Source organism: Sciurus vulgaris, assembly GCF_902686455.1.
Source record: "Sciurus vulgaris genome assembly, chromosome: 11".
Taxonomy (NCBI): domain Eukaryota; kingdom Metazoa; phylum Chordata; class Mammalia; order Rodentia; family Sciuridae; genus Sciurus; species Sciurus vulgaris.
In genome coordinates, this window is record NC_136472.1 from 109172830 (window position 1) to 109186021 (window position 13192).

The 13192-nt window shown below is 36.1% G+C and overlaps 1 protein-coding gene across 7 annotated transcripts in view; it reads right to left on the reverse strand.

Moving 5' to 3' along the window:
• The window catches only part of USP28 (ubiquitin specific peptidase 28), a 65499-nt gene that overhangs the window by 18073 nt on the left and 34234 nt on the right, over positions 1-13192 (reverse strand). For 3 of the 7 annotated variants that reach the window (XM_079103840.1, XM_079103838.1, XM_079103836.1), the window contains exons 9-13: positions 12917-12996; positions 10659-10807; positions 8649-8776; positions 4754-4849; positions 537-716 (exon numbers count right to left, since the gene is read on the reverse strand). In XM_079103840.1, coding sequence (XP_078959966.1) covers positions 537-716; positions 4754-4849; positions 8649-8776; positions 10659-10807; positions 12917-12996 — 633 coding nt within the window. The remainder of the gene's footprint in view (positions 1-536; positions 717-4753; positions 4850-8648; positions 8777-10658; positions 10808-12916; positions 12997-13192) is intronic. The other 4 variants (XM_079103841.1, XM_079103837.1, XM_079103842.1 and 1 more) reach the window with 3 other exon arrangements.

Sequence of the window (13192 nt, forward strand, 5' to 3'; positions counted from 1 at the left end):
TCTACCACTGAGCTATATCCTCAGCTCTTTTGAGACAGGGTCTTATGGAAACTGACCTCAAACCCGCAATCTTCCTGCCTCGGCCTCCTGAGATGCAGGGATTACAAGCACGTACCACTGCACTCAGCCCTCTTCAATTCCTAACCAATTCTTTCTCATGTTTTAATTCTCTACTCATGAATACATCTCTTTCCTTGATATTTACTTAGTCCTACTAACTTCACAGCAGATGGGAGAATAAGAGGTTTCAGACAAGCAGAGATTAACCTTCCTGAGAAAGGCCTTTAATGGCAGCTAGCTCATAGCAAGATAGTCTTTGAAGAGTATGAAGACTTTCCCAGACAGTAAGAAACCTCTGGAACTACCCCACCCACCCTGGGGGCAAGATAAGTGCACTGTCACTCAAACAACAGTAGAGAAATCTTACCGTTCATGAGCTCTGGTGGACTGAGTGCTTATTAGGGGAAAGCTGGTACACAGTTCAAATTAAACCAGAAAATCAATACATACCATTTTTAAAAATCTGTTTTCATTACCTTTCCTTAGATGTCAGGTCAGAAACCGGGCAGTGCACTGAAGGAAGTGGTAACCTCATACATGGGTCACTTTGTGATGGACAGCTCTCTGAAGCAGGTTTTGTACTGGCAAATTCAATAACGTATTTCAGCATGTCTGGGAGTGGGAACCGAGTGGGGCCCGAGCCATATTTCACATACCTAAGAGGCAAAAACAATGGTACTCTACTGCCCAAGTTTTGTTATTTTTAAGACTTGCTTCTAAAGGTCTATCATGTGAAGAGTCAGTGGAAAGGCTTATTCCTACAGGCATACAATATTTCATAAGTTCCTTGAACAATCTATAGGACAAAAATTCTCAATGAAAGTAAAAATTGCTAACAATCGAATGTTTTCTATCTGGTAGGAGACATTTTACATCAAAACAATCATAATCAAAATAATGCCAGGTATGCCTTTTCTTGCTGTCATTTTGCATTTAAGATCTGGTCACAAAAGTAAATCATTTCTTAAAGAAAAATACATATATTACTAGTACTCAAATCTGGAAAGTAATTCTGGTGGACTATACGCAAGAGTTTTTTTTCTTTGCCTGTGGATCAACTATTTCACAATTAAGAAAAATATAAGAAAGAAGTCTGAAAATTGGAATAAGGTATTGATAAGAACCAGAGTTTAAGAAAACTGGTAAATTGCTCTTTTGAAGCATCTTAAGTACCCTAGTATTCACACATTCATTCAATGGCACAGGCCAGGCTAACTTATTCAAGATTTCTGGGTAAGTAAGAAATTTTCCAAGTATGTGAGCAAAATAAAATATTAATAGTATCTAATATTCTGCCATTATTAGCACATTACTTTAGGTTCATTAAAGAGATGCAGTTCAATGAAATCTAAAATTAATTAAAGTAGATAAGCGTTTAAATGGTATGATAATCAACCTGACTGGTTCCTATGGGTAATCCCATGACTCTGCATTCCCATTTTACAAAAGAATATAGTTGATTCAGTTTTCTTCTCTGAATACAGTGAAGAAAACAACAAATACAAAATAGGTAGAAAATCATCTGTTTCTAAACCAAAATTGGACATTATAAAATGAAAATATTAGTGGAAAATAAAGGACAGTGCAACTCAAAGTCCACCCTATAGTAGAGGACAGACTGCAAAGGCTATCTCAGTAAAGGCAGAAAAAGATCATCTAACTCCTCATCTTCACTAATTTAAAGGGAAATAGAATCTGCCTGTCACAGACACACAGCTTTTATTGAAAAGGATCTCACATATGTAAAGGCAGAAGAACCTTAGAGAACTGCTCCATTCTTAGATATATTTCCTTACCTTCACTTCCGCTATTATCAGATTATCTAAACTCTGCTTACCTTTTGAACTTCATATACAATACAGCATTAATAATCTGTTAAAGGATTATAAGTCATCATTTTACATTTATAACTCTTACTAAATTTGTTGCTTCTTCTCTTCTTTTTGGGTGGTATTGGGCTTTGAACCCAGAGGCGCTCTACCATTAAGTTACAACACCTTCCTTTTTTATTCTTTATTTTGAGACAGGGTCTCGCCAAACTGCTGAGGTAGCCTTAAACTTGAGATCCTCCTGCCTCAGCCTCCTGAATCATTGGGATTACAGGTGTGCAACACCATGCCTAGAGGTTTGTTGCATTTTAATACAATACTTATATAAACCACCTGGAAAAAATTTTCTCTAAGAAATTATCTTCAATTTTATGACACAATTATTTTTATGTTCTACTAATTTCCTTTAGACAACTTTTAGGGACAACTACTTCATATAATGAAGCACCTGTTCTGGTTAGCAGAATCAGAGCAAAAGTGGTTTGAAAAAAGTTAACTAACTACATTGTACACAAGATATCTTATTTTCAATATTATATTGAGGTTATCTTAGAGAAGAAATGGTAAACGTTTTTAAACAGTAAAAGTAATCTATACACCTGGTTAAAAAATGCAAATACAAATAAGTATACAATAGACCATAAGCCATAGACCCCCCCAATACAATTATTACAATATTGATATTATAACAAAATATTGTAATAATAAAATTATCTAGCCAGACACAGTGGTGCATACATGTAAACCCAGAAACTCAGAAAGCTAAGGTAGGAGGATCTCAAATACAAGGCCAGAAACTTGGTAAGACATGGTCTCAAAAAAATAAAAAGGGCTGGGGATATAGTGCAGTGGCAGAGTGCCCCTAGGTTTAATCCCAGTACTGCCAAGGACAAAAACAAAAACAAAAAACAAAACAAAACCTTGACAATTGAAAGTCCATTTTGTTATAAAACAATAGTAGTACTATACTAAGAAAAATGCTGCTGTACTCTGTTATAAAATCTAAATAATTTAGGGAGGGCACCAGTGAGCAATGACTACATCCCAAATTAACAAGTGAATTACAACTATGGATAGGGAACACCTGGAATATATTCTTTGAATCACCTCTTTAAAAACCCTGCCTTCCCTTGGAATGGACCCACCATTTGACCCAGTTATCCCACTCCTCGGTTAATACCCAAAGGACTTAAAATCAGAATACTACAGTGATGCAGCCATATCAATGTTCATAGCAGCTCAATTCACCAATAGCCAGACTGTGGAACCAACCTAGATGCCCTTCAACTGACGAATGGATAAAGAAACTGTGGTATAGATACACAATGGAATATTACTCAGCCATAAAGAATAAAATTATGGCATTTGCTGGTAAATGGATGAAGTTGGAAAATATCATGCTAAGTGAAATAAGCCAAGCCCAAAAAACCAAAGGCCGAATGTTTTCTCTGATAAGTGCGTGACAATATATAATGATGGGGGGTGGCAGGGGGAAAAGAATGAAGGAACTTTGGATGGTGTAGAGGAAAAAGGGGTAGGGGGGTGGGAATGGAAAAACAGTAGAATGAAACAGACAATATTACCCTATATATGTGTATGATTACATGAATGGCGTGAATATACATCGTATACAACCATAGAAATGAAAAGTTGTACCCCATTTGTGTACAATGAATCAAAATATGTCTGTAAAAATAAAAAATATTTTAATAAAAAAATTAAAAAACAGAACAAAACAAAACAAAAACCCTGCCTTCCCCCTAATGAGCAGAATCACAGACTCTGAGACAGAAGTAACCTGTGTTACTCCTCTTCCAACAAAGCAAAAAGACTCCCTTTTCTTTAAAAAAAAAAAAAATCTAAATAAGTCCAATGCCTTATCTGTTCCTGGTTCCTCCTGTATTATAAAATATCAAGTATGTTTTATTCTATAAAAATAATTTTTAAAAACTTCCAGCCTTACAGAGTATCACTAAAAGTTTTAAAACATTATTGCCACACTTCAACTTCCAGAACAGTATCTGAGGATTCAGTTTTCAGTTTAAGTCTCTATTCAGACAAACACATACTGGAAAAGATCTTCCTGGATGAGAGGAAGGTGAGGGGTGGGAACTACAGTGCAGACTCTGCTGTGGGTGAGAGAAAGAAAGTGCTGACCCTCAGGAAAAGGAATGATCAATGTATGAAGTGGACAGAAGTGGGATGGTGGGAGGAGGCAAATGGTTAAATAAATGAAGGGGAGAAAGTCACTGACAGTTTATGAGATTTCCTTTGAAAACAAAAAGACAATGGAATCTACCAGACTAGAAGGAAATTGCATTTATACTCATAAGGAAATCAGGGGTATTCCATGGAAAGTCAGTGCCAAACAAAAAAAGGAAAGATTCCTCCATAAGGGAAGGGATCTTGTATGTATCATAAATATTAGCCCTTTTAATCTGTACCACTCTAGGCAGAACAGCATGATTTTTCTTTTGGACATTTTAGAAACTGCTGACTGCAGTCCCAAGACAAGTGAAATGTAGCACTGTGACAGTTGCTTCTCTGATGTTTGTAAAGAAGCAGGGGGAGTAAAAAAGTGGAAAGCTACATATGCATAAAAATGAGAACATGGGTTGTCCTAAGTATATTGCCAATAAAAAACTGTGACTTTGGGTCATTTAAGTGCCCTGGAATGATCTCTTACTGATGGATATTAGCTGATCCTAAAGGCTACTTCACCCTTAGGGAAAAAAATTCTTAGCTATTTTATGAAACACCCTGGTCATTAAATTCTGAATTAACTTTCAAATATAAACAATTACCCTATCTTCATATCTACTCCTCATTGTTTATATTCCCAAGCACAAAAGTCACAAACTTACCTTTCCAATTTTTGCTGCAGAACTTTTATTTCCTCCTTCAACTTTCGAATATTCTCTCTCTTATTTCGAATAAGCTCCTTGCTCCTATACATGTACCTAAGGAAATGATAACCCCCAAAACACAATTAATGACTCTGCTATGTTAAGAAATGAGAACAAAAATCTACCAAAGTGCTACGCCTATGTATGAATATACCACAATGAATTCCATTTACATATAAAATTATAATGCACTAATTAAAATAATACCAGAAGGGAGATCAGTATATAGAGCAAGTAGATCAGCGGGAGGGTGGAGAATAGGGTGGAGAATAGGGAAAGGTAAGGTACTGGGGATCAAGACTGATCAAATTATGTTATGTGCATGTACAAATATGACATAATGAATCCCACTACTGTGTATAATTATAAACATCAGTAAACAAATAGTCAAGATACAAGGAAACTTCTTCAATCAGATAAAGGGCATCTCTGAAAAATGTACAGCTAGCCAGGCATGGTGGCACACACCTGTCATCCCAGCAGCTCAGGAGGCTGAATCAGAAGGATTGCAAGTTCAAAGCCAGCCTCAGCAACTCAGTGAAACCCTGTCTCAAAATGAAAGATATAAAAGCTAGGGATATGGCTCAGTGGCTAAGCAACCCTGGGTTCAATCCCTGGTACAAAAAAGAAGAGAAAAAGAAAAACGCACAGCTAATATCATGCTTAATAGTGAAAGACAGGCACATCTGCCCTAAGATCAGGCACAAGGCAAGGATGACCATTCTCATCACTTCTATTCAATGTTTTACTGAGGGCACAGCCAGTATAATAAAGTAAGAGAAAGAAATATAAGACATATACATAAACAATAAAGAAAGAAATAAAGCTGCCTTTTAGTTGTAGATGACAACTTTCTATGTAAAATATTTCAAAGAATTTTTAAAAATCAGAAGTGAGTTTAGTAAGGCCAAAAAATACAATGTCAATTTAATTAAAAAATATAAAAACTCAACTGCATTTCTGTATGCTCATGAAGAACAAATGGAAGGCAGACATGGTAGCACATACCTGTAATCTCAGTGACTAAGGAAAAGGAGGACCCCAAGTTAAGGTCAGTCTCAACTTAGCAAGACCCTATCTCAAAAATAAAAAGGATTGGGGAAGCAGCTCAGTAGGAGAGCACCCCTGGGTTCAACCCGCAGCAGGGAGGGGACAAATAAAAGGTGAATTAGAAAAAAAATAAACATTATAAGAACATCAAAAGCATAATTTATTTAGGGGTAAATATAATCAAATCTGTGCAAGACCTATACATCAGGAATTACAAAACACTGTTGAGAGAAATTGATGAAGACAAATAAATGGAGCAAACTAAATATACCATGTTCACGAACTGAAGGACTTATTATTATTGTTATTTCTCCTCAAATATACCCACAGGTGCAAAACAATCCAAATGAAAATCCTAATAATAACATGGTAGAAACTGACAGGTTGATAAAATGTATACAGAAATGCAGAGTCAAAACAGATGAAACTATTTTGATACTACCTGATATTAAGAATTAAAACATAGATCTGGAGACTATAATGCTAAGTGAAATAAGTCAATTCCAAAGAACCAAAGGTTAAATGTTCTCTCTGATATGTGGGTGCTAACACAGAATAAGGTGGTAGGGAGAATAGAAGTTCAATGGATTAGGCAAAGGAGAATGTAGGGAAGGGAGGGGGAAAGGGAACAGGAAAAACAGTAGAACAAATCGGACGTTTACTTTCCTATGTTCATATGTGAATATACCACCAATGAAACTCCACATCATGTACAACCACAGAATAGGATCCTAATTAGAATAAGTTATACTCTATGTATGTATGTCAAAATACACTCTACTGTCATGAATAACTAAAAAGAATAAAAAGGATGAAAGATTTAAAAGAGACACTAGAATAATTTTTTTTTTTTAAATCAGAAAAGCAAAAAGAAAAAAAAACAGCCACTTTAATCAAGACAATGTGGCACTGGCATAAGATTACACCACAGATAAAACAGACTCCAGAAATACTCTAGCCCTTTCCAAAAACCCCTTATCTCATATTACACATAAAAATAAAATCTAAATGAGCCATAGACATAATATGAAAGCTAAAACAACAAAATTCCTAGGAGAAAAAATATTAGAAAATCTTTGTGACCCTGGGTTAGCAAGAGTTTCTTGAACACAAAGAGTACTAACTATAGAAAAAAAAAAAAACTGATACAGTAGACTTCATCAAAATTATAACTTCCACTCTTCAAGATACTGGTAAGAAAGACAGACAAGCCCAGAGAGAAAAAATATTTGGATTTCTAACCAAAAACTATAAAGAACTCTTACAACTCAGTATTAAGACAACCAATCCAATTGAAAAGTGGACAAAAGATGTGAAAAGACATCCATCACCAGGGCTGGGGATATAGCTCAGTTGGCAGAGTGCTTGCCTTGCCTGCACAAGCCTTGAGTTCTAATCTACACACACACACACACACACACACACACACACACACGATATCACCAAAAATATAAATATACAAATGGCCATGAATTAAGCACACAAAAAGACACTCAACAGCATTACTTATCAGGAAAATCTGAATCAAATAAAAAATACAATATTTCTACACATTCACTAGAATAGCTAGAATTAAAAAGACTTAACTCCAAGCATTGGTAAAGATTTGGCAAGTTAGAACTCTCATAGTCTATTGGTGGGAACACAAAATTACATAGTCACTTTAGGAAACAGTACAGTAATTTCTTATAAAGAGAAATTATTATTATTATTTTGTGGTGCTGGGGATTGAACCCAGGGCCTTGTGCTTGCGAGGCAAGTACTCTACCAACTGAGCTATATCCCCAGCCTGAGAAATTATTTTGTATGTACACTATACATACAACTTAGCAACCCCTCATCTAGGTATTTTATTCAAGAGAACTAAAAACTGCACTGAAACTCGTATGTGAATGCTAATGGCAGCTTTATTCATAATAGCCTAGAATTACATACATCTGAAATATTAACCAACATGTAAATGGAAAAAAATTGTGGTACATAAATACAATAGAACATTATTAAACAGGGGTTGAGGGTGTATCTCAGAGGAAAAAGCATGTACTTGGCATGTGCAAGGCCCTGAGTTCAATCCCTAGAACTAAAAATTTAACAAACAGAAAAGTACTGCTCAACAAAAGGAATGAACTACTGATATATGCAACACAGGTGAAATCCCAAAAGCATTATCCTAAGGAAAAGAATATAGCTATAACAGGGTAAATACTAAATGTTAATGTCACTAATACAACATTTCAAGTGGTAAAATTATAGCATCCAGAAAACAAGTGGTTGCCAGAGCCTGGGGGTAGAAGAAAGGGACAAACTACAAAGGGACAAAGGGAATCTTTTAGGTAATGGAAAGGTTCTCTATCAAGACTGTGATGGCGGTTATTTGATTATTTATATTTGTCAAAACATACCGGCAATATATGACTTTTTGCAGATGCAAACTGTACCTCAATAAACCAGAATGTAAAAAGATTAAAACTCTGTAATAAAAGTTTCTCTGGGATTCTCCCCATCACCACCCTAGGAATACAGATAGTATTCAGAAGAGAAAGAACTATACTGTAGCTACTCCATATACTGTTCCTTACCCTCCAAATGGCAGAACTTTCATCTGCAGTCCAGCAACTCAAATCTTGGTCCAGAGAGCAGAAGCATTATTTACATTACCCTGGAAGCTTGTTAGAAATGCAAATGCATGGGCCCCAACCCAGAATCACCAAATTCAAATTTACATTATTATCAAGACCACAAAAGAGTACATGCTCATTTCTACTGTTGCATTACATCAGGAGACAATCAACCAGAAACCTACCTGTCCATATAAATAATCTGAGGAAATTCCAGCTTATTATGAATTTTCTCTGGTTGCCCAAGGGACTGATTGAACTCAAATCTGGAAAGTTCAAAGGTCAACACTGGAGGTAGCTTTGTAAACCAACGCTATGTTCCGGGGTGAAATGCGAGAAAAAGTAACACTAATTTTAGGAAACAGCAATAGGTTTAAAATATCCCTCATCAAACTTTATTCTTGTGATGTAGAATTATTCAAATCAAACTCATACCAAAACATTTTTATCCTCAATACTAAAGGAAATAAACACTCAGAATCATGCTCTCAGAGAATATGAATAAATATTTCTCAGGATTGCAAGTACTAGTCAGTCAACAGCATTTTATTCAACCATCACCCACAAGAAATAACTGCCCTTGAATATGTAAATTGACCAAGCATTTATATAACTCTTTCATTAAATGAGTCAACCAAGTATTCACAAACAAGTTTAAAAAGCTGAAGAAAACAGTCTAATCAAAGAACTGGAAATAATGATCTAAACACCATACAACCAAGGAGATAACTATAGGAATTATCTAAGAAGACTAATACTGTACACATATTACATACTATTTATACTCTATTATCCATAATTTGAATTCCCTTTAGGTCTAAAAAAGGAAACTTGAAATAGCTTCATGACTTTAAGATTCTGAGGAAACCCCCCCCCCCCCCAATCTCTAAATTCTAATGTATAAATGTCCCGTAAGAAAGCAAATGAATGGCTGGGGATGTAACTCAGTGGTAGAGTGCTTGTTTCTAGCATGTTCAAGGCCCTGGGTTCGATTCCTAGTAAAACACACACACACACACCCACACACACACACACACAGCCAATCAAGCTGATCTACAATGGTACCTAGAGTTTCAAGAAAAGAAAACACTGACTTATAGAGTTCAACTGTCACTGATCCTAGGGGGGAAAGGCATTTCTGTTTAATTCACCTATATGGCAAAAGTTCCTATGAACAGCTTCAAAACCTTGCCTTTGCCAAAGGTACAAATAGTGCTCCTTTCAGTTGTTCTGTTGGCACAACAAGGTGCATCCAGAAAGTCTGTGTTAACTCCCCTCACACTTAAATCTAAATAAATAAGTATAATGACTTGATTGTTTTATTTTCAGTTTCCAGCCTTGAATACTGAGGCCTGAGTAGCTAGTGGCCACTCCCTCTTTTGTGTGAGAGAATGCATCAAGTTTACACAGATGCTAGGCCTCCTACTAGGACTTAGTTCTTTCCTTCAAACCTTGGGGAAATAGTGCTTTCTCAGAGTTTCAATGCAGCTAATGAAAGTACATGAAGGCTAGGGATATTTATTTCAAGAAAGCTTTCTTTCTCCTACAGTAATTCCTGAGTTCGACTCTTGTGTAAGCCACAATTTTGCCTCATAATTTTTGGAGGCAAACTATTTTGTATCGACAATCATGCTACAAATGTTAATTTTTACCCCACTGGAATTATAAAATAGTAATTACTCTTGCTCCCTCTTTCTTTCCAACCCACCAAAAACCAAAAAACGAAAACCACACATAAATAAATAAAAATTAAATTTAAAAAATTGTAAACGCAAAGGCAGAATTTACAATTGAGAACAATAAATACCATAATAGGGAAAATATTCTAAATGGCATACCATAGGAGTTAATCACTGTACTTTTACCCTCCGAAAATATGGAGGCAGTGGGTTCTCCCTACTCAGGTACAGGTAGGCTTCAACAGAAAGAGAGAAACTTGATCATACTTAAAACATCAGAAGCAGCATACAACCTTTACATGATTAACTCAAATTCATAGTTTCAGTGAAGAATTTATTTATCAAAGCACTAAGAATCACTGACTCACATTAATGATGACAGACTTAAGACAAATTCAAACTCTGTTCAGTATAAAGTTACTTAATATGTGATGGAAAACTAAAGTTTGCCTAAATGTTCAGTCCTACAATTAACTGGCTTTGTCACCAACACTGTAGTAAAACTATGCACCTTACCTCTTGTCCATACTTCACAGAATGCTCAGAAGGAAGAAGCTCAATGTCACCCTCCACCATGGCCCCTTCCAAACATTCGTGTAAGTTGCGATAACCGTTTACCTGGAGGGGATACTGGCCAAAGGTCTCATTGTTACAAAAGGGCTTTCCTAGGCAAAGAGAGAGACAGATTTTTAAAAGCCATCACTACAACTAGGTAAAGACTACTTTTGGGCTCCAGAAAGAGAGAGTAATTTCTTAAATTCAGCAGCCTTCAAAGTTCTGGTTAGCATAGCACTTCAGCCTGGTCAGCAACCTCTAATGTGCCAGTGGACTCAGATCTGGACTATTAACAATTGCTGCCAAGGCAAAAACAGACAGATGTGCCTATCTATCAAAGACTATCCCATCACTTGTGAATTAAGTCTTGCTAGAAGAATCCTCTCCTGAATGAGGCCAAAGATCTAGAACCAACTATTCATTTACAAGAAGAGTAGAAGATGGCATTAAATGTATCATGGGAACACAAATAGCAAAATTTCAGTCAGGAAAAATCATAAACCAGTAAGTTTCCCCAAAAACTGTATTTCAAGGAAAAAAAGGAGGTAGTCTAGAGATATTGAAAGAAGACTTAAAAGATATGTCAATCAATCATAAATGAATCACATTTGGATTTTTTTTTTTTTTTTGCAGTGCTGGGGATTTGAACCCAGGGCCTTATGCTTGAGAAGCAAGCACTCTACCAACTGAGCTATATCCCCAGCCCCACATTTGGATACTGATTGAAAAAAACTAAAAATTTTCTTAAAAAATTATACAATGAAAGTCAGGTGTGGTTGCTCACACCTGTAATCCCAGTGACTCAGGAGATTTAGGCAGGAGAACCTCAAGCTCAAGGCCAACATGGGCAACTAAGTGAGATCCTGTCTCAAAAAATAAAAAGGGGCTAGGTGCACGCCTGTAGTCCCAGTAGCTTGGGAGGCTGGGGCAGGAGGATCGAGAATTCAAAGTCAGCCTCAGCAAAAGCAAGGCACTAAGCAACTCAGTGAGACCCTGTTTCTAAATAAAAAATAAAATACAAAACAGGGCCGGGGATATGGCTCAGCCCCTGAGTTCATTCCCTGGTAACCCCAATAAAATAAAAAAATAAAAAGGGGTGGGGGAACAGCTCTGTGGTGGAAGGCCTTGGTTTAAGCTCTGGTACCACATCAATCAATAAACAAATGAATTAGGAATTTAAATACTGACTAGATATTTGATATTTAAAAAAATGCTACTTTCTGGAGAAGTAAACAGGTTGTACTTAATTAAAATATTATCAGGGGCTAGGAGGTAGCTCAGTGACTGATCACACGCACAGCAAGCATAAAGTTCTGGGTTCAATCCCCAATAAATAAATAAATAAATTTAAAAATAAAAAGAATATCAGGGTAAGAATAGATTGGAGTTAGATAGGGAATGACTAGCTGTGAGCTGATGCAGCTATTGAATTTGATACTGCTCTATTTGTATACCTTTAAAATTCTCTCTGGTTAAAAGGAAGAATGATATCGCTAATAAGTGGATGATGACACATAATGGGGGGAGGGAAGGGTTAGTGTTAGGGTTAGAGTTAGGGTTAGGGAGGGGGGCAAGTATGGAGGAAGGAAGCACTGTATAGAGGAAAAAGAGGGGTGGGGGGAAGGGAAAAAAATAACAATGAATCAAACAACATTACTCTATGTAAATTTATGATTACACAAATGATATGCCTTTACGCCATGTACAGAGAAACAACATGTATCCCATTTGTTTACAATAAAATAAAAAAAAAAGAAAAAAAGAAAAAAAAGAAAAATTCTCTCTGGTTAAAAAAAAAAAAAAAAAAAGCAGAAGATTATGTGTCCAGCATGCAGCAGGTAAGCCTCCAGAGTTGACAAGTATTGCTGGAAATTTAACTTAATATAACTTTTTGAGATTAGATAGTGTAACAGAAAAAGCAACACAGAGAAAATGGAATTAAAATCACTGTGTATCTGACATTAATGCAAAATTTGGGCTGTGCAAATATTAAACAATTTAATGTAACTACTATAAGATAAGAATTGTGCCCACTTTACAGATGAAGAGGATCCAGTAGCTCAGATAATTTCATAATTACATAAATACTAAGAGGCAAAGCCGATATGCAGACCTGAGTTTCTCTGACTTTCAAGTCTATTACACTACCTCCCCAAAAGGACACAGTAATATGGATATAGTGACAGGTCTAGAATTAACATTCGGGGTAGAGAAATTACCTTCACGAACCCCTTCAGTCAGGAAAGTACCGTAGAATAGCTGCACCATGGGATTTTCAGATTTGTTCCTGGGGTTGCTGCTTTTTAAAAAGGGAGACAATTCTGAATTATTTGGATCAAATCTGTGCTACACATACCCAAGCATCATTCAAAAACAAAATAGTGCATTTTTATCAATCACAAAGAACCAACCCAGGTATATTCTAAAATAAGTAATGGATTAGTTCAGCTGAAACATTTAATGAATAAGTATATGCCTGGCACTGTGCTGAAGAC